General features: G+C 37.6%; 1 protein-coding gene across 2 annotated transcripts in view; it reads right to left on the minus strand.

The window, feature by feature from the left end:
* TNIP3 (TNFAIP3 interacting protein 3) overlaps positions 1-9,851 on the minus strand; it is a 99,338-nt gene extending 89,487 nt beyond the window's left edge. For both annotated transcript variants that reach the window (XM_032333310.1, XM_032333309.1), the window contains exon 1: positions 9,763-9,851. In XM_032333310.1, coding sequence (XP_032189201.1) covers positions 9,763-9,765 — 3 coding nt within the window. In that variant the 5' untranslated portion in view covers positions 9,766-9,851. The remainder of the gene's footprint in view (positions 1-9,762) is intronic.
* Between the last annotated feature and the right edge of the window lie 13,272 nt (positions 9,852-23,123).

Here is a 23,123-nt window from a genome sequence, read left to right on the forward strand (position 1 = left end):
TGTTTAACTTAACCAAAAGATGTCCTGGATTCTTGGATGGATTTCAGTAAATCAGTGAAGATCGTAAGCTGTTTGATTGTTTAAGCAGAAGTTTACACAATCCACAGTTCCAAAATAACACAACTTTAGAGGATAAACTTACTTTGGGAAGTAAACCAAGTTTTATGAGCTTTTTGCCATTTGTGGTGACAGCTTTTAATACACTTGGATTTCTAAAGTTAGATTCAAGGACTAGGATGTGAGTATTAGAGGTCATAGTCAACTCTGCAAGAATCTGTTTTATAGACCTTGAAAATGTCATGTTAAAAATTACCAAAGAATTCTTCCACCATCGTATAAGTTTTTGTGTTGGTCAAGCCTATGCTATAGCATTGGAATGTATCAAAACATATGTGGAATCAAAGGCCTGAGAGCTCCACTTAAGAGAGAAAAACCTTGAAGCTGACAAGGAGTTTTTATCTGTATATAGTGCTCTTTCCTCTGGGACATATAATTTAGAACCTGTAATTCTCACCTAGAAAGTCTGTTTCATTCCAGTATCCACCTGTACTAAAATCGAATGTGAGCCAGATTCAATACATTAAGGATGGAATGTTCTAGGTAAGTACTAAAAACATCATGAAAATTACTATTCTTATATCTCTATATATATGATAAAAATAAATATGTTATAAAACCACATGCCTTACACATAAAGGCATACATACTTATACTTACATATAAATGTAATTTTATTGATTTTTTTTAGAAGTGATGTTTTAGTGTCTAATACATAAAAAAGCTTTCATATCATTCACATAAGAGACCTATATATAGTGAGTTGATCAAAAAACTATTTAAGGCTGGGAATCATGAAGAATAATATATTAGTATCATATTAATTTATCCTATTTTAAAATACCCAGGTGCACACCAATTGGCAATCTCTCTTTTCCAAGGAGGAGTCTACTGAGGGTAATCCACATGGGCTTTCTGGCCCCCAACAAATCCTCTGTGAATTCTAATTGTGGTTTTTTTTTTTTTTTTTTTTTTTTTTTTTTTTTTTTTTTTTACAAGGGAACTAGAATTTTAAGACATTTACGAAGCTATCTGAAAATAATGCTTTTAGATCTTTATAATATTTGTTCAATCTTTTATATTTGCCTCACCCACATCCAGTTTAAATTTAGCAGCTCACGGTTACTGGATGTTTCCAAGGTACTCAAATGAGCTTGTTTAGAAACAGCAATTCTTTTATCTTTTTTGTACTCCTGTGTCATCACCTTATATAAATTGTATCTAAAGTGTGTAATTGGAGGAAAAATAAGATTGTCATAAATACTCAGGGGAACAATAAAGGCTGACTCTTGGTGTAACGTCCCACTCAACTTTGAAACAGAAATAAGTGAATGCCCTCAGCTGTAAGCATTCAGCGTGCCTTGAGTGCCAGTCTGTGTGTTTTACAAAGAGAATGGTCAGCATGGTTAATCCATGCTGAGTTGGTTAAGTGGAGGATAGAAAAAGAGCAATAGTTTCAGTCAGGAGTGGGAAAACCCTGCAGGGTCAGGAAACTAACATACATTGGTGGGGCTCGGCGGTAGGACCTGTGAAGAACCAGTTAATGAATGCCCTGCCTAAAGGTTTTAAAATTCCATTTTTTCAAAAACAACAAAGTAAACAAACAAAACACAATTCTCTCTAAAAAAATTCCTCCCTATTTACTTTCCATAATTACTGAGTGTATTTTTCATAACCTTTTGTCCCTTCCAAAGCATGAGCTTATTTGATGCCAATATGCAGATAATAATGCTAACAGTTTTGAGTTCCTTGTTATATTAGTAAGAAAGAAATGTGGGGAAAAAAGCACATCACATTAGACACTTTTTTCCTCTTGTCCCAATTCCTAAATTACCTAGATATGAAATCTTAAGGATAACAATTATTTTCTCTAGGTTTCAGTCCTCTTCTGCAGGACCAAGGCCCGATGGGATTATATCTAATATTCCTTGAATTCTGAAATTGTATGACTATCACTGGCAAATAGTTACTGTCACCATGGGATGGTGAACATGATCACTACTGGATTAACGCTTAGGGCAGAAGTGCAGCATGGGTGCTATTGCCTCCATGTGTGGCTCTCCTTCAAGTAGTGAACTGGGGAGCTAAAGGGCCAAAGAAAGTTTTCTTTATGCTTAATGTTCAATTATATTGACTAGTAAGAAATAACTTCAAGCATATAGGTTTTTTTCCAAAGCTTGCAAGCCATTGGCAATGTGTTCCTTCTTACCTGGCCACTGGAATAGCCTCCTAACTGCTGTGCCTCCTTCTCTTGGTTCCCTTCTATCTGCTCTTTACAGTGTAAGCATAGGTTATTTGTTTGTTTGTTTGTCTGTTTTTGAAAACATATATCTGACCTTGTCATCTCCCCTTTCTCCACCCCCACAATAAAAGCACCTTAATGGTTTCCCATGATAATGACCAAAGTCCTGGTAATAGCTAAGGAGCTCTGCATGTCTTAGATGGGTTACATACTGGATGTAGGAGATGATGGTTGTTGACTGTGTGGAAACACTTCTGGTATTGCAAGATGCTTAACATCATGGTCCCCCAATTATTATGATAACCAAAAATGCTCCCTTCCCCCGCATTGACCCAGAAGCATTTTTCAGCCTCTTCTCTATCACCCACAAGAAAATTTTGTCAGTTTCTTAAGGTGCCATGTTCCCTTCTGCTGTAAACTTTGAAGCAGTTGTTCTTTCTTTGATTGTTCTTCTCTTTAAAGTAAATCTTTCCTGACTTCCCATATTATACAAATTCCTTTAATATATACTCTTAGAACTATATGAACCTTCCTCATGTAGCAATTAAAGTCGTAATTTCCCTATTTTGATGTGTGAGTGATTACTTACTAAAGACCATTCTTCTCCACTAGACTGTAAATTCTGTGATTTTATGCCTGTTCTGTTCACAACGGAATCTCTAGTACCAAGTACACTGCCTGTAATATATGTGCTAAATGTTCCACAAACATTCAGTTAATGAATTGAAGAATATGAATTATGCCAGCAGTTAGTAGTACATGGAACTGTAACATTTTTTAAAAAGATTTATTTGTTTTAGAAAGAAGGAGAGAAAGAGAGAGGAGGGAGGAGGGGCAGAGGGAAAGAAAAAAATCCCAAGCGGTCTCCACACTCAGTGAGGACAGAGCCCAGTTTGGGCCTTGATCTCACAACCCTGAATCATGACCTGAGCCGAAAACAAGAGTCAGACGCTTAACCAACTGAGCTAACCAGGCGCCCCAAGAACTGTAAAATTTTTCTTGAATATAGTTTCCTAATTATACCTCAGCTTTGTCTAAATTATTGTTTATACCATTTTTTATGTTCAAGAAACTTTAGCCCCACAGATCCCTATCAAAGTCACCATATCCCCAAAAAATTTTAAAAAGGAAAAAAAAAAAAGAAGGAATTCACTTAGCCTAGAAACAGAAACTATAAAACATTCAGGTGATTATAAAACCAACCTAAACTTATAAGCAAAAAGCTAGGATTCAATTAAAATACTTCAGATAATTTCTATTCAAAACTAGGCAAATACTCAAGGTTGGTTTTTTTTTAAAGATTTTATTTATTTGACAGACAGAGGTCACAAGTAGGTAGAGAGGCAGGCAGAAAGAGAGGGGGAAGCAGGCTCCCGCTGAGCAGAAAGCCGGATGCAGGGCTCGATCCCAGGACCCTGAGATCGTGACCTGAGCCGAAGGCAGAGACTTTAACCCACTGAGCCACCCAGGCACCCCAATACTCAAGGTTTTTAAGAACCTATGATAATGTTATAAAAATAAGCATATGTTCTAGGTTTTCATTCATTTATATCTTCTAGCAAGTAAGATTCCTATATCTAACAGATACTTAAGGCCCTTTGAGTGCAGTGTGGAAGAAATTGGAGGAGAGGAAAATACATACCAATCTCATTTACAGTAATGGCTTGAAGGAAATTAAGAATAAGAAAGATTTTTGGCTACACATAGTTTGGCTAAACCAAAAGAAAGAAATACCCAAAAGAACTGCCGTTGTGTTGTTTTGTTTTGTTTTTTTCCATTTCATGTTTCTGAGAAAGGTGTCAAATCAGGGGACTTTTATCATCTATTTCCTTCTAAGAAGTCTTTTTGTTTTATAGCAATAAAGTAAAATTCTTTGCCATCACAGATTCTCTATTACTCAATCCTATCAGGCCACCTGCACTACTTCTATATGGAAGACTGACATCTGGAAACTGACACTGGAGAAGTTCCTGAACCAGGAGTCAGGAGACCAAGATTCTGTCACTAGGGCTGTCACTAAACATGCTTGTTCCTGAATAAGGTGTTTATCACCATTTCTGAAGTGAGCCAAGATTGGACATTATAATGGCTAAGAGCCCTTCCATTACACAGGCGCTATGGAATTGGTCATCCTAGGGTTATATACATTGCAGTATCACTCATGCTGCATGCATCTGAGAGATTCACCAAAATACAACCAAAGGCCAATTCTTACCCTACAGAGAGGATTTTGTTTTCCATATAATAGTCCCTCATTCTGCAGCAAGATAAGCATATGTTTACTCTGGGTCTTTATCCAGCTTAGCTTTGGGAACTATTCTTGGAATGTGGATTTTTTTTTTAAGATTTTATTTATTTATTTGATAGAAGGAGACACAGCTAGAGAGGGAACACAAGCAGGGCGAGTGGGAAAGAAAGAAGCAGGCTTCCTGCTGAGCAGGGAGCCTGATGCGGGGCTCAATCCCAGAACCCTGGGATCATGACCTCAGTTGCAGGCAGATGCTTAACGACTGAGCCACCCAGGCATGTGGATTTCTACTGAAGATCTTCACTGAATTACCTAAATGATGAATTCACCTTTCTTTCTTTTTTTTTTTAAAAAGATTTTATTTAGGGCGCCTGGGTGGCTCAGTGGGTTAAGCCGCTGCCTTCGGCTCAGGTCATGATCTCAGGGTCCTGGGATCGAGTCCCGCATCAGGCTCTCTGCTCAGCAGGGAGCCTGCTTCCTCCTCTCTCTCTCTGCCTGCCTCTCTGCCAACTTGTAATCTCTCTCTGTCAAATAAATAAATAAATAAATCTTTAAAAAAAAAAAAAAAAAAGATTTTATTTATTTATTTATTTGTCAGAGAGGAAGAGAGAGAGAGACAGCACACAAGCAGGCAGAGAGGCAGGCAGAGGCGGAGAGAGAAGTCTCCCTGCTGAGCAAGAAGCCCGATGCAGGGCTCCATCCCAGGACCCTGGGATCACGATCTGAGCCGAAGGCAGCGGCTTAACGCACTGAGCCACCCAGGCGTCCCTGAATTCACCTTTCTTAACATGTATATTGTAGAGAGGATTGGATTTAGTGTCAAACAAGCTTTGGGACTTCTGGCAAATTATTTAAGCTCTGAGCCCCAATATACCCTCATCTGTGAAGTAGGATAATACTTCCTATCTTCAAAGGGAAGAACATAAGGATTAAATAAGAGATTGGATTTGAAAGCCTTTCTAATTCATTGGCACAATGAATTAGATGTTAATTACATTAAATTAACATTTAATTGTTAGATGTTAATTACATTAACATTGTTAATGTAATTAACAATGTTAATGTAATTGTTAGATGTTAGATAGATGTTAGATAGATAACAATTAGATAGATAATCTAATTGTTAGATGTTAATTACATTAAATTAACATTTAATGTAATTAATTTAATTACATTAAATGTAATTAGTGCTTTCTAATTACAAGCACATTTGCCTAGAGTTGCCTATTCGGTTCTATAGTAATGATCAGATGCACTATTTAGTATACCCTAAATAAAAATGGCGGAATTTAAATCTTGTTTAATGTCTAAAACTCGCTGTAAGCCTACAGAGAAAGTGATTTTTATGGAACATGAATGCTAGTATGTATGTTATTATTTGTGGATGTTGATTGTTCTGCTGATAATCATGAAAATGTGAGAATAAGGATGTGTTGTTTGCTTTACGAAAAATATGCTTTAAGTGAATGTATTCTGACCGACATCAAATTTTTAAACAATAGAAGCCATATAAGAGACTCTATTTCAAAATATTGTTATTATTAAAAGCAAGCAATTGTAAGAAAAGGGATTAAGAGTACACTTACAGCGATGAGCACTGAGTTATGTATAGAAATGTTGAATCATTATATTGTACATCTGAATCTATATAACACTGTTAATTTTACTTCAGTTAAAAATATATTAAAAAATCAAACGATTGCAGTAAGTCTAAATATCAGTGACCACAAAGAAATAACCTTGGAATTTTAACAGGTGATTATCTCCAGATTAACAAACATACATAAATAATTACACTGTCTCAAGATGACCCTAGCAAAAATAAGTGGAAGACTTTAATTATAATAAGAATTAATTAATAATTGTTGAACTAAGCTCTGGGATTTTAGTAAAGGAATTCTGTTGGTAATCCAAAGTTGAGATGAGACCTGAACCCTGGAGTTCAGCTACAGAATCCGTGCTTAGGTTTTTACCTGTGGAATTTAAGATCCTCTCACACTAATTATATAGTCTTCACCTTAGTCTTATCTTACTGTTAATGTTTATGTTTTTTGATATTTCTTTCTTATTTTTTTTAAAGATTTTATTTATTTATTTATTTACTTGAGAGAGAGAGAGAGAGAGAGAGAATGAAAGAGAGAGAGCATGAGAGGAGAAAGGTCAGCGGGAGGAGAAGACTCCCTGCGGAGCAGAGAACCCTATGTGGGACTCAATCCTGGGACTCCAGGATCATGACCCAAGCCGAAGGCAGTCACTCAACCAACTGAACCACCTAGGTGCCCTCTTTCTTGTTTTTAGACGAGCAGCAGGACAATCTCTAATGAGAAAGTCATCTTATTTTTTTGACACATATTTAGGTAGGATGAAATCTGTCTACATTAAACACCTTAAAGTTGAAGTTCTTTCTGCTCATTTTTTCAATGATAATTCAAATGTAAGTTTTCATACTGTGCCAGTATTTTATGTTCCTCTCTAAAAGAAAAATTCAAAAGGGAAGCACACGCATTTTTCTTTTGTTTAGGGGGAACACCTTTCTTTTTGGCTTAATTCAGTACCCCTAGCTGTTTTGCCTTTAGTAATTCAAAAAATGTAAGTTATCTTCCCAGAAGACTTTTGAATGCCTTCTTCTAGGAAAGAATTTGTGAAAATTGATGATGCATTCTCTAAAGTTGAAGGAGAAAAAGCAAATATGGTGATCTATTAAAGTAGATCTATTAAAGTGATATAACCTGTAAGTATACAATCTATTTTAGAGTCACCAAAACATAACATGTTCTGTTTATCAATATTCATTCACATCAAAAGGAAACATTTCACCATATTTGTAATTTAAGATATAATTTAAAACTGTTAAAGGGATAATTTGCCTTCAAAAGTATTTTATGAATTATGCTGCCTAATATGTTTCTTCTTGCAGAATTTATACAAAAGCATAGAATAATTAACTTTGATTACTTACCATGATGATCTATTAACTGTGTACCAACTGCCCCACTGTGACTATTTCTCGGCCATCCAAGTTTTCTACTTTCTTAGATCAATCCAAGGATCCATTTGTTGAAACTGTGCTTTGTGACCACTAGAATAATTTTCATCCATATGTTGTTTTAATTTTAAAACCGTGGCGATATTGAATCTTGGCTGTGTTTTCAAATAAAAGGAGTTTTCTACTAGCGCTCTGTGCAATTTCAGTAGAAAGTCATTTTTAATTTTTGCATCTTTCTTGAGACTTGAGGACATATGTGTGTAAAGTACGTTTCTTTTATTCCAAGTCTTTCATCCTTCATGAAAACAATATTTGAAAAGTCAAAACAGTCCCAACTCCAAATAGATGGGAGAACAGCTGTGACTCACAGATTTTCCTTTGAGGGATCCTCATGATCTAATCTGAATGAGGACACTAGGTTTAAAAAATGATAGTTTGTAAAGCGTTAAAAAATAGAGCATAAAAGAGCACTTTTTGAAAGTTAATTAAAACGAGGCCTAAGGTTTTATCCTCAGCAGGAATATTCGGCTGACAGAGAACTTAGTAAGCATCTTTGCTTTCCTCCCCACCCTGACCCCCACTGACCTAATAAAGAGGCCTAACCCCAGTAGAGTCTGACGGTCCAGGGCCAGGGACCTTGACTGACTAGGCATAGGGATGCCTATCTCTCTTACGTAGTTCCTGTATTATTCCTTCAGTGCCTATGTGCTTCACATTCCGTTAACAGGAGGGACTGAGCTTAATATTAAATTTCCCATGTTCAAAAACTATGATTTCTTCCTCATTCACGTGTCATCTACCACATTTAAATTGGAAAATGGTACAGTGGCCACGAATTTCATGGGAAAAGTGGTACTGGAAGCCGATAATATACTAATTAAAATGAAGACAGTGGAGAGAGAGAGAAGAAGCAAGCGGAGAGGATGACAGAGAGGCAGAGAGAGAAAGAGAGACAGGGAATGAAGAGGAAATGGGAAATGAGAAGATATGTTTCCTGGTCTTTAAAAATACATTACAATTCTGATTTTTAAAAATTGCCTCAAAAAAGTGAGGGGAACATATCTGAAAATAGTGAGTTCACATCAGCCCATCCTACAAATACTTGCTTCTCACACGTATTGTTAAGGTCCTGTGCAAGCCTTATGCTACGAGGGATAGGCTTGTGGACGCTGTACTGTTTAAAAGAGAGCTTTTGGGGGCACCTGGGTGGCTCAGTGGGTTAAGCCGCTGCCTTTGGCTCAGGTCATGATCTCAGGGTCCTGGGATCGAGTCCCACATCGGGCTCTCTGCTCAGCAGGGAGCCTGCTTCCCTCCCTCTCTCTCTGCCTGTCTCTCTGCCTGCTTGTGATCTCTCTCTGTCAAATAAATAAATTAAAAAAAAAAAAAGAGAGCTTTTGGAGTTTCTGCAACAGGGCATGACCTGTGATTCCTAAGAATGAAGTCCCTTAGCATTTCATAGCAAGAAATGTCGTGGTCAAGCCAGAAGTTTAATGCTGCTTGGTTAATGAAACATGGTCCCTATGATCATAGGCATTCAGTCTACCTTTGTTTGCCCCTGACTTTTAAAATGAACTTCCCTTGGATGTCAGTTTGATTGCTTACACCTGAAGTATACCCAAGGAGGTTTATTTTTCTATTTCCTTTGAAACATTTGACTATTTGAATAGAACAGACCAGTGACTTTATATTTAGAAGTACACATTTTGAGAGCTTTATTATGCCTCCCATCAACATGATTACATTGTACCATGAAGATTACAGTGACACATGCTGCCTGACTCCCTACACTGATTATTCCTCAGTCAAGATTGTTAGCCCCTATAAGAGACAAAAAGGACAAGGCATAGTTAAATTATTCATATAAGTACTTAAATTTAGTTACTCGCTACAGAATTGCTAGAAATAATAAAGGATATAGGATAACATTCATAGAGTTCAATGTGTCATTTCAAAAGCTTGGTTCTGTGATGTGGACAAAGGGGCTAACTGGTAAAAGCTATGAAAATTTTAAAGGAGAACATCTGACATTATTACATTTCAGAAGTTCCACCTAACTTTCCACATGGAATACACGAAACCATATCTTAACTGCCATTGCAAAACTTATCATCAATCACGCATGCCATTTTAATATGAAAACTTTAAGCATTTAAAAAAGAAATGAAGATACAGCAAACCCTGGTAAGCAAGCGAAATGAAAGTAAAGGCACACCGCGTTATGTTACTCACCATGGTCTCTACTGAAAGTCCCTCTCAGATCTAGGTAAGCATACTACAAGGTCTAACAGAGATGTGGCGAGGTTGTCGTTATGACTCTTTGAATCAAACAGTAACTGAGTGCTTTAAGTAGAAACATATATTTTGAAAGGTTAATCCACCCATACATAGGGAAACCCCTTTTTTAAGAAAGTCACTCTGCTGCCAAGAGGCTATTAATATTCACCCCTCAGATACAAATACAACCGCCAGATAAAAGATTCATAACCTATGTGAAAATACCACAGAGGATTCCCTCTTAGTCTACATGTTGTAATGGAAACACAAGAAAACAATACACCTCTTCAAGCAATTGGAGGTACTACAGGAAATCAACCTGCCCACTTAATGGAAAAGTTATCTCAGCTTAATAGGACCACAACACATAAACATAAATGTAGAATTAGTATAATTTACTGTAAGGACCACATAGGTCACACACTCATTTCTAGGAATGTTCCTCTGTTTCATCTTCCTATTTCTTTCCCTGAGAGAGCTAGCACCCAGGTTAACATTTAAATACTCATCCTTCAAAGAAATTAAGAAATAAGCCCAGTACCTTAAAAAGAAAAAAAAAAAAAAAAAAAAGAAGTTGCTGAGTGTTTTTTAATTTTTTGTTTTTTTCTTAACTCAGAGGGGAAATTATATTTATAGTCCCTATCTTGTTTCACTGGCACAAAAGAATAGGAATTATGTATATTTTTCTCACCATACGAGAAAATAGTCTATGTAATTATCAGCAGTGGCAAACATCTCCAAAATGATAAAGAAATTTGTGCCAGTCCAGGAATGAAATCATGGCTGATGAAGCACCCAGTAGTAATCCCTAATGGTTATTTGTACCATTTGTTTATGTCAAAGCATTCATTCTTCAGGTAGTCATGGCAAGCTTGAGTAAACAGCAAATAGGTTAGCGATACGCTGGAGAGGCCAGAGTGGGTCAGAGTTTGCCTGGGTGACTGATTCTAGCTCTCCTCACAAGGCATTGCACCACAGGAAAACAGACTCCACAACGTGAGTTAAGGAGGATCCCACCTCTGTGATTCCACTTCTGACACAAAGACTTTGCGAAGTCAGTGATTTACACTGGGAACTTCAGCATTATCTTTTTTATGACAAAATGTTAGTAAGTATCAATCCTGGGTGGTGAAGTCATGAACATTCATTATATTTTTCTTTATGCCCTTCTGTACTCTGAGAAACAAACTGAGTGTTTTGGAGGGGATGGGGGTGGGGGATTGGATTGGGTGAGGCTGGTGGTGGGTATTAAGGAGGGCACGTATTGCATGGAGCACTGGGTGTTATATGTAAACAATGAATCTTGGAGCACTGAAAAAGAGAAAATTAAATTAAAATTTTTTTTTTTCAAAAGAAAAAATATTCCATAATGCCATGTAGATTGCATAGACCCTTAACCTAAAAAAAGAAAAAAAAATAAAAATATAAACAAAACTAGGAAGCAAACAACCTGTCCTTAATCTGAGTTATTAAACACTTAATATGAAAATACCACTGTTGCAAGGTCTCCTAAAGTCTTTTGAACATTTCTTTTAACAAGTATTTTTAAATAACACAAAATGACACTTACCCTCTTAGTTTCTTTCCATGTGAGAAAAATAATTACTTAATGTTGCACAAGACTATGCCATTTTAATGTGATATCAAAAGAGCAAGAAGACATATCAACAAACAGCAATAAGGTGATAAAGTCATTCTTACAGGCTAGAATCTCTACATCTACTTAAGCTCTTCCATTGCTGTAACTTCTTTTACAATTACAGAGTGCTACACAAATGCACAATGTAATTGCTGTCATTAAAGTTTTCCAGTGTTCCCAAAGTGTGTCCAATCTTGTCTCAAGCCAGGCATCTCTTCATTTGACAACCACGTAAATTAAAGAATGTAGAGAAAGCATAGAAGTTTGTTTCAGAGTCTACCGAGGGTTATGCAGGAAGGTTATTTCCGTTAAAAACTATGAGGTGGACAGTGGGGATGATGATGCTAGTGAATGGAAAATGAAATAAGATATGATTTTTATTTACTTCATGAAATGCTGGAGAAGACCGAGTCCATAAACACAAAGGCAGATCTTGTTACCTCCACTTTCAACCACCCAAATGGTGAAAAGGGAAGCCATACTCTATCAAACACTACCATGAAACAAAGATGTGGCTGGTCCATAAGGCACTGCATTGCTTCTCATGTATATTTAAGCCACTCAGTATCAACTGGAAGGAAAAATTGCTATTTGCTGACCAAACTATTTTTACTATTCACAAGAGAGCATTTTGTTCAGTGCTTTACCTTTAAGAAAAAAACAAGGAAATGAGTTGAAAAATATGTTCATAAAACTTGAAGACTAGTGTCTAAAGTGATTGATCTAAAGTTAATTTCACATGGCTTGCAGGTACCAGTGTCTTAGGGAAAGGAGGAAAGAAGGAGGAAATGAGACTAGAGAAGGAAGACAAGGTCCTTGTGAGTTGAGTTTGGAAAAAAAAGTCACACACAATGTTTCTTCTTTTATCCAGAGGTAATATCAAGTGTATTTAAGAATCTAAGAGATGGAGGTTTCCAAGCTTTGGGCTTGGGAAAGGGCAAATCCAGTCTGCTTGGAAGGATGAGCCAAATGTGTCTCCTAGTTAGAGAAGGCTACCTGGACCTCAGGTGCACCTTGTGGGCCAGCCACAAGTGTCCTGGGGAAGCCCAGTAAAGTGCTTCCACGTGCTTGTTTTCTGGCCCCATGCCAGGCCTGCCCACTCTCCCTCTCTGCCACCAATTCCGTTTCCCAACATCCCAGATTCCACATTATGGGTGTCTTCACTGAATGAAGACCATAATGCAAATAGTACAGTTGAGGAACTTACTTTCAAAGCTTCTAAGAAATATGATAAAGCCAGTCTGACAATGTTAGTCTCATGAAAGTAGAGTTTCTTTGGGAGTTCTTCAAACTAGATTCTGTCTCTTAAGTGAGAGCTTTCTTGGGATTAGGGACATTTGATGGCCGTTTAGAGCCCTTCAGTGGGGAGGCCCCAGCCTCTTGCCACACTTTGGTCCTTACTGTTTCCATGAGAGAGTCAAAGAGTGTATTTTTATTATAACTGAAGGACATCACCTGTAATACTACTTGAAGGACAGAGATGGTTGTGCCAAGAGCTTCAGCTGAGTGGATATCAAACTAGAAGGGGAATATGGCTTGTGCTTTACTGTCTCCTATCCTGGTTTGTTGGCAATAAAGCTTAGTGTTTAATTTGGGCCTTCTACTTCATAAAAAAAGTCGTGTTGTTTTTTTTCCCTCCTGGATTCAAATTATCATAACAACCAGGAGTATAGCTGACTTTGCTATTTGATGAAATCTCATCTGGATGAAAACTGACATAGAGAACAGACAATTTGTTATCATTTTGCAAAACTGAATATCCGTTCATAAAATTCTGGAAACATTTATACTCATGATATAATGGTTAAATTTGATTTTTTTCTCCATTTTTTTTTCAATAGAACTGCTGTTTTAAGAACTTAGGTAATTCTATACATTTTTCCTGAGTTCTCTGTCATTACTGTGTGTATGTGTGTGTATACTTTTAAAAAATTCCGGTTATGGATAACAAAGGGCTAAACAACAAATGATTTAGATCCATTAAATTATCATAGTTCTGCTTTTTCCTAAGGACTGGAACAAACCATCCTCTGAAAAATTCTGCCAAAAAGAGGATATATCAGGCAAACAATTGACGGGGGCGGGGGGGAGAAGGGGCATAAATCTCCTTTTTAAAGAGGATGAAAGGATGGATGAGAATCACGGAGGTAGATAAATCAGAAATGCAGCTGTTAGGGACCAAAGTCCAGTTATCACTATACACCAGGCCCAAAGACATGGTGATCTTTAAAAGACAACCCCAGGTGTTGACAAGTGGAGACGCCCCAGGAGAACTCTGACACACAACTCCTTTGACTTTTACCTGCACCACAACGGCATCCCTTCCTGTTTTCAATACACATGAATCTATTTTCTCATCCAAATTCAGGAACCATAACTGTTTTCAACATTAAATTTGCTTTTGATCATTTCTATCTTGTAGGAATTACCACCCAGAGAGCATTAACTTAGAAGTCAGGCATTCTGGATCAAATTCTACAGGATTAACATTGAATAATTTACACATTCCCTATCTGTGTGAACATGGAGTTTGGGTACTGGAAGCCCTACATATCCCATCTGAAGGGAATTTTTCTTCTAGAAGGTTCTAATTCTAGAAGTTTTTAATTGAACATCTAAAATGGAGAAATAACTTTTGATCCTAAGCTGTGATTTCTACCTTCTGTAACCCTCCTTTACAGCTAAATGTCTTCTTACGCTCTTCAGATCTAAACTGCATATCGGCACATTGTGAGGTTTGTGCACCCGGGAATAGACAGGAACTTTAAAACTGTAAAAACAGTTACTAAAATGATGAGTTTTATGGTTTTTTAAGGAAAAGTCATTAACTATTCTGACGTTTGGGAGGGATCCTCACTGTTTTATCCCAGAGGACTCAGAAGATTACATAGCAAATGTAATCTTCACCTCCAGCACTCTGAAACTCAAAATAATTTTAAAATTTGTAAATGATTATAAAATCATTTTATACACCAAGGAAAAAAATGCTGAGATCTGCCCACAGAAGTTTAATTTAAACCAATTCATTATTCTCCAGGGGCTCTCTTTCTTACAGCATTACTACAGATCAGATTCATTTAACCCCCAAAGGCTTCTATTCCTTTACCTAAAAATGAGATTTGGACAAGATGATGCCTAAAAATCCCTTCCTGGGCTAAAGAGTCTATAATTTGGTGTCATCCCAAATAGCAAACAGCACATTTCCATTTTGATTGGTTTTATGGTTTTTAATGTCCCTTGAGGAGAAAAAAATATCAAAAATACAATCCTTGCATTGTCTACAAGTGTGTCTATCCTGAGTAAGTTCTACTCATGGAAGTGTATTAATTCACTCAACTCTTAAACCAAAGCATTCACGACCTAGAGGAGATGGACTCTCAGCACAACTTAAAAGTATATACTCGAATGCCTAATTTACTCCCAAGAACTAAGTAAGCCTTAGGAAAAGCTGATCTCACCATGTTCTTCACTGCTCTGTAAAAATGCTTGGCAGTAAGAGGAAGTACTTTATTCTCAAGAAAATTTTGTCTATTTTACAAAAAAATGTTAGGACTCCAGAAAGTCAAGCATATCCAAGGACTAAAAGTAATAATTGCTTTTCCTTTAATTTTTTAATTACAAATGTCAAACATGGAATTATGACAAGTTTAAGGGTATAAAACTATATCACATGGAAAGAGAAAAAAATGGAGGAAATAATTCCTGATATTAGACTGTGATTTCCTAAGAAAACACCATTTTTAGGTAATTTGCTGCATATCCCTCCCATTTTTTTCTTTTCTATACATATCATAATTGGTATCATTATTAGGTGTAATATTTTGTTACTGAATGAGGATAACAAGTATTACTGTTGGCAATAATATTTCTGATTAGGTAATGCTAAGAACACTTCTTATCATTTAATAAATTATAGTCTCTCCTTTATCTACTAAAATGGAGGGAAAAATAAAAAATAATGTCATAAATTCAAGAGGTTTTCATGGTCATTCTCTCTAGTTTCTAAAATTGTGAATAAATGATTCGTGTAATATAAAGAATAAACACATATGGACAAAGCCCATTGCTGAAATTGAGCCAAATTCATTATAAACATTAGCTTGGATAAATTTAAATAACTTATATTATCATTGTTGTGTTGTATGGCAATTAACTATAAGTAGAAGCCATTCAGATGTATGAGTTTGATGATCATGATCACTGGGAATAATGACTAGCAATAATTTCTGATCATCTATTATGTATCAGATGCTTTACAAACATTATCTCCTGGCTATTTATTTATTTATTTATTGCTTACCAGCAGTGCCTTTATTTTCCCCCAATTTATTTATATTAATTAATTGATTTATTTTTAATTGACATATAATGTGTTATTTGTTTCAAGAGTACAGGTACACAATAGCCAGCTCTCACAACACATATCTTCCTCAATGTCTCCTGGCTACTTAAAGTGAATTCTTTGGATCTGCAGGAAACTTGTTAGAAAGGCAGAATCTCAGACCCCACCCCAGACTTACTGAATCAATATCTTCATTTTAATAAGATCTCCAGGTATGAGAAGGGATCTCATTAATAAACATTAAAGTTGAGAAGCATTGTATTATATCATGTATTCTTTATAGTGACTAGTAAACAAGGTATCACTAGCTGCCATGAGGAAAATGAAACTCAGAGATGCCGAAGTGATATTCAAAATATTTGACAACTGGGTCAACACAGGCATTAGCCAATGAGAGGAGACAGCTGAACTAGAGTAGGTGTAAACATCCAACATCAGCTCTGACAAGCAAGAACTGAAGTACCATCTAGGCTATCTTATCTCAGCCAGTAATTAGCATAGCTAGGTTTCAGACCCTGGCTTGTGTGTCTCAGAACATACTTTTCTCACTGTCCCACACAGATTATCATGATTGTTTCACATATCAACCAAGAATTTCTAAGGTCAGCTGGGTTAAGTGGTAGATCAAACCTAAACTTAAAAGACTTCACCATTTCCAATTTCCCTCTGCCCATTCATTTCTTCATTTCAATCTCTTCTGTCCTCTCACTCTGCTTGAATATATCCAAGCCAACCAAAATGGTTTGCTGTCTCAGTCAAAGAAACAAAGTCCAGTTCTCTTGAGGATGGATAGAACATGACATTTACCCGCAAAGACGTTTTGCGATATTGTGATTGATTGATTGATTTGATTTGATTTTTTTTTTAAGATTCTGTTTATTTATGTGAGAGAGAGAGAGAGCACAAGTAGTGGGAGCAGCCGGCAAAGGGGGAGAGAGGAGCAGACTCCCCGATGAGCAGGGAGCCATATAGGGAACTGGGTCCCAGCACCCTGGGATCATACCTGAGCCCCTGAGCCCAAGGCAGATGCTTAACCAACTGAGCCACACAGGATACTGTGTGGATACTGTCTGGATACTGCGATTAATTTAAGAAATATGTATTTGGACTTTGTCCTCCTTTCTGGCACAGAGCTCTATAAACCCTTGGAATTTCTTAAGTGATGAGAGCCATAAAATTACCTTTTGTTATGTTAATGAGTAACCTTTTGGACTAAGGTTGCCTATTAACCAACCATGAGATTAAAGGGTTGGAATTTTTCTTTCTATCCTTGATCTCCAGGGAGGGGAGTGGGTCTGGAGTTTGAACCAATCAATAATGGCCAATGATGCCTCTATAAACAAGCCTCCATTAAAAGCCCCTTAAAATTCCATTAAACTCCAATAAAAAGGATGGGGTTTGGAGAGCTTCTGTTAGTAAATGGGATTTGGAGAGCTTCTGGGTTGGTAAACGCATGGTGATTTGGGGAAAGTGGCATGTTGTGAGAGATCATGGGAGCGCCATACCCTTTCCCCAGACCTTGCCGTATGTGTATCTTCCATCTGGCTGTTCCTGAGTTAGATTCTTTTATAATAAACCAACAATCTAGTGAAATGTGTCTCTGAGTTCTGTGAAGTACTCTAGCAAATTAACCAAGGTTGCAGTGGAGGGAACTTCCATCAATGATGTGTCAGTCAGAAAGACAGGTAAAAGCCTGGACTTGTGACTGGTGTCTAAAGTCCAAACAGGGAGTTTTTGGAGCTCCTAATCTAGACCCAATCTGTCAAAAGCACATATGGTAATCTAGATTTTCAACTGGCCTCGGAATTTGGAGGTGGGCGGACTTGTGAGACTGAGCCCTTAGCCTCCGGGATCTGACGTTATTTTTGGTAGATAGTGTTGGATATGAGTTCAATTGTAGGACACACAGCTGATGTCACAGAGAATTACTTGTTGTGGGGGAAAACTTCCACGCATTTGGTGACCAGATGTGCCAGAAGTGAAGAGTCCTGTGTGAGTGTGGAAATAATATAAAAGTAAAGAGACACAACAGAATAGGGTGTTTCTAATACACCTTCCAAAAATGTAATGATCTTGTCTCTTTGACTGCTCTTCTCACAATAAATGGTGTGGAATATTTCTGGTCCCATCCTAGTAAAATCTGTGTCACCCTCTGTAATGTGGAAGTCCATATAGATTTTGATCCCACAGTCTTCCTACTCACAATCTAACAGGAACTCATGTCTTCTTCTCCGGTCAGTGTCACTGCACCCAGTGATCTCGTCAGGCTCATCCATGAGTGTCTGTGTGATTCCTTCTTTCATCCCAAAGGTTGTGACTACAGGTAATGGTAATGTGAAAAGGAGAATTCATTTCTCTGGAAAACATCTCATGGTTACAACCTCTGACTACATGTTTCTTCTCAACGCAGCCAAAGCAAAGTCCAAACATCAATGTTAGAAGAATTTAGTCGGCAGTCCTTTATTTTTAAATTTTAAATTGTTAATTGATGTATAATACATACAAATAGTGTACATATCTAAGTATAGCTTGATGAATTTTCAAAAACTATATACCTGTATAAACAACACTCATTTCAAGAAGCAGAACACTACCAAGGAAGTAGCCCTTTAATTGCCTATCCATGGCCAGTTTTGTGAATTGCCAGAGGTAACTATCTCTCCAGTTTGTGACCTGTCTCATCCTACTGAAGTCAAATTAGTTGATGTAGTCTATAAAATGAGGTTCAGGTGGACAGGAAGGTGTAGAGTTTGAAAGTCAATTGTGGGTGGGATGTTTGCTGGTTATAATTGGAGAACCTGATTATTTCCACCATTAGGTTCTTGTTTGTTGGGTCTGACTTCAGAAGCCATGGCATTATTGCTAGCTCTCAAAGTCCACTGCATCTTCTAGAATTGGAATTCTCTCCTTTGTCCTGCTCCTGATGGACTTCTGGACACTCATCTTTTCCTACTTCATCTCTGTGTGGGAATATCAAAATGATTCAGACATCCTTGGCTATAAATATATTCCATTTGGACCTGGCTTATTTCTCCTTTGTCAAGCATCTTGCTGTCACTTCTCCCAATTGATCTGTGTGGTTGCCTTCCATTTGGGATGGGAAGCCATGGGAATTCTCTTAGTCACTATCTATTCTGGACATTATCCATGGTTTGTCTGTCTCTGAGGTCATGAACAACCCCAGAAATCTCTTCTTTGGCTGTTGATTTTTGCCAGGTTCTGAGATTTCCATCCTGTCTTGTGTCCCTGGTAACAAGATTCAAACTTTTCCTTAGGATCTTAGAGGAGTGCTCTCTGTGAATTTCTTCAGTTAGGGTAGAAGTTCCATATGCCCATAGTTCAAAGCCTGTTTGAGTACAAGTCACACAGTAATAGCCACCTCCATAAGGTTTCTGTACTGTCTTAGTAAAGGAGAACAATAAGCCTGTGATAGTCAAAGCAAAAAGGATACCAACCTAAATACTTGTCATTTCTCAAGAAATATATAATCTTCATGGATGTTGGGCAAAAAGTGTGATATTGACTTTGGCTAAGTTATTGAAGCAACACAATATTTTGTAAGTTTGATGCTGTATCTGAAACAGCCAGCTTTGACCCACACATTCCCATCCAGAAAACAATTCACATTTCACTTATATTTCATCAATGTTTCATTGGTAACTGATAGAGTGCTGAAAAAGAGGGACAGAAACGAACTGCCTCTTGAGGCCTTGGCTCAGAAATGACTTTGCCTCCTGTATATTATACCGGCAAAAGTAAGCTATAAGGCCAGCCCAGATGCAGGGAATAGAGAAATAGACTTTATTCTCTTGATGGGAGAAGCAATGTGACTTTTCAGTTTTTCTCATCAAGAGGAGAGACATGTGCCCCAGGTGCTCCCTCTCTCTCCTTCCACCTATTTTAATGGCCAGCCAACACGATTGCCTAGCCTGGCCAGCTGCTTACTACAAATGTATATGTGAGTCCCGCTGTGCCAAAACTTCCTCTCTGAGCCCACTCCAAGCTGACAATCCATGGAACTGTGAGCTAAATAATTGCTCGTTTTATAACATCACTAAGTTTTAGAGTGATTTGCTGCACAGCAAAAACTGAAAGACTGCCCTGTCACATACTCAAAAATGTGCATTACTATTAAACATTGTAATTCTGTAATTCTATGTAGTTCTGGCTTTATTTTTGTCTTCTGAAAAACATTAAAGGGTATCCAATGCACAGGCTCACAGCCTCACTTCTGAGAGAAACAAACAAAACAACACAATCAATCCTCTACCATTTGCTCTGTAATCCCTCAAGCAGGTCTAGAACACTTCTTGCCTCATTCTGAAATCATTCCTCTAAATACTAACACACACCCTGCCCACCCAGGCTCCTCATTTCCCATCTCTCAAAAAGTCATGCTTCACTGCCCCCTTAAGGGAATGAGGCCAATGGTCTGTCCCTGCCCCCTTGGGAAGCCAGAATATCTAGCAGCTGCCTCTTCCCTTGTCATTGCTTGCTCACTAGACACCTGTGGTCTGTACTCCTCCGAAAGTTGGGCTCTTTCCTCACACACATTGTTTTTCTTACAAGAAAACCTCTGAAAAGTCTTCCAAAGAAAAGCATCTCCACCTTGTTACCTAAGCAAATCCTTCTCAGGATGATATGTGGAAACAAAGGAGCCTCAGAGTATGAAACTCATTCACGCTTTCACATGGGATGCTGTCTACACTCTCTTCTGGACATATCACCAACATCATCCCTGAGGAATGGATCCAGATGAAGAGTTTATATGGGGAAAAACAGAGTGAGATGAGGCTTCATGCAAACAAATTTGCAATTAGAAGATTTTTAAAAATATACACAACTTCCTCAAGTTGGGAAGCAGTTCAGTTCCCAAGCAAGCAGAAATCAGAAAGCAAGTGTTCCAGTCATTGCTGGAAACTTGAGAAATGTGTCAGCTTAGGTTCAGCTTCAGCTGATGATATGACTAGAGAGCTATGTGGGTAAACTGTGGATATCAGGATGTTTTCTGTGGGAGGCTAGGAGATCTGACTTGCCAATTAGCATGGAAAACTCAGCCAAAACAGTGAGTCAGGATGTTAGGTTACAAGAGAAATTCAGGAATGAGAACCAGGGAGAAAATAGGCCAACATCTTCACACAGTTGGGGAGTTAGAGTCAGTTATCTCATCTTAGAATCAGCCATGAGGGTCAGGAGTAAGTCAAACTATTACACCCACAGTCCTTTGGGAGGAGAAACTGAAGTGTTTTACTTAATTCTTTTCTTCCTCAAAGTGGTCTGTGTCTATATGAATGGAAAGTTGTACAAATCTACACAGTATGTACTGACTGTTAGGAGTACCCCGGTGTAGGGGAATAGGGTGAGACTTAGGCTTGTTGGTCATGATAGCAGAAGGTGGAAAAGTTCAAAGACTCTGAATATAATCATCAAATTCCCAGGGCCTTTCTTTGAGCCTCAGAACCACAGCTTTGGAAGAGATATGTTGGAGATAGGTGGTCTTGGCTTAGGTTAAAATTCTTTCTGACACCTTGCTGTGATGGTTATAGGTAAACAACAGAATCAGGATGGCCAAAAAGAAGATGAATCAAGGTAAACATGATTGTGGTAGTTACAATAAAGTAGACTTGAAAATATTTAGAAGGGATCGATGAAATAATTGTGTACTTATTGGAAGTGATTGATTTTTAAGGAAAGGTACAGGGAATGGATTAAGAATCCCTCAGCAAATATGATTTTGTCCATTTGCCATTTGTTAATAAGCTTGACCAATGAAAGGATGACTGGAGATCATGTATGAACAAAAGCACTAACTTGGATTGGGTCAGAATATGGAAAGTTCAGGAAAGTTGAACTTCCTGGGAGAGGTTGTTTAGGTAGAGCAAATTCTATTATCATACGGACAATGTTCTTTAGACAGGAGGGCTACTTGGCTGGTGATGGTTCTGCAAGTCTGGAAGTTTTGTTATTGAAAAGGTGCTCCCTGGCAATTAGTCTGAGCATTTAGGATTATGAAGTCAAGTTTAGTTATGCCTAGAGGGCAGAGCTAAGATACCTGATTCAGCTATATTTGTACATCTTTAAGAATCATGTTTACACCCTGACTGAGGAAGAAGTGTGCTATCTTAGGCCGATATCCATCTCTTTAGAGATGGTTGCTAGGATAGAGATTTCTGCAGTAAAGTCTCTTAAAGCCATTCCATTTTCTCAGCTTAGACTACAACTTGAGCATATACTTCATAAATTTTACAGGAAGTGTCACTATAATTGTCGTTGAGCTTGTAGAATCTTGAAACAATGGCATCAAGTAATTTGGGATAGCAGATAAAATGAAGTAATGTGCCATTAAAATTGTGATTTTTTAGAGTAGTTGTAAAATCTACACGACAATGCAAAGAATTATACCATCTGCCATGAATTTAATTATGTAGAGGAAATGCAACTGCAAATTGCCATCTGTATTTTAAGGAGTAAGACTTACATTCTTGCTTGTCTCACTGACAAGTAATTTACCTTGACCTTATTGCTTTATTTCTGACTGTGTGTGTATACACACACAAATACATGCTCGCACACACACACGCATATATATGCATGTTGACCCTTGAGCACAGTGAGGGTTAGGGGCACCAAGTGCCCATGCAGTTTAAAATCCACATATAACTTTTGACCCCTGCCCAAAATTTAGTTACTAATAACCTACTGTTGACCAGAAGCCTTACGAATAACAAACAGTCAATTATCATGTATTTTGTATGTTATGTGTATTATATACTGTATTCTTACTATAAAATAAGCTAGAGAAAAGAAAACATTAAGAAAATCATAAGGAAGAGTAAATACATTGACAGTGCTGTATTGTATTTATTGAGAAAGGTCCACATATAAGTGAACCCACACAGTTCAAACCCATACTGTTCAAGGGTCATATATGTACTTACCTTCGTAGCCCAAGCCACGAAGCCAGAAGCCATCAGACGAATCATGGCTTAATCATGGCTTAACAATATGGTATGCTTACCTGTAAAACCGGGCTTTCTTTAGAATGGGAAGGAAGCTTTTCTTTTTTTAATTTTTAAGATTTTATTTGTTTATTTGACAGAGAGAGATCACAAGTAGGCAAAGAGGCAGGCAGAGAGAGAGAGAGAGGAGGAAGCAGGCTCCCTGCCAAGCAGAGGGCCCGATGCGGGACTCGATCTTAGGACCCTGAGATCATGACCTGAGCTGAAGGCAGAGGCTTAACCTACTGAGCCACCCAGGCACCCAAAAGGAAGCTTTTTAAAAGGATAGTGGAAATAATATGTCTCTTTCTCTTCATTCCCACTGCACATGATACTG

Source organism: Mustela erminea, chromosome 2, assembly GCF_009829155.1.
Source record: "Mustela erminea isolate mMusErm1 chromosome 2, mMusErm1.Pri, whole genome shotgun sequence".
Taxonomy (NCBI): domain Eukaryota; kingdom Metazoa; phylum Chordata; class Mammalia; order Carnivora; family Mustelidae; genus Mustela; species Mustela erminea.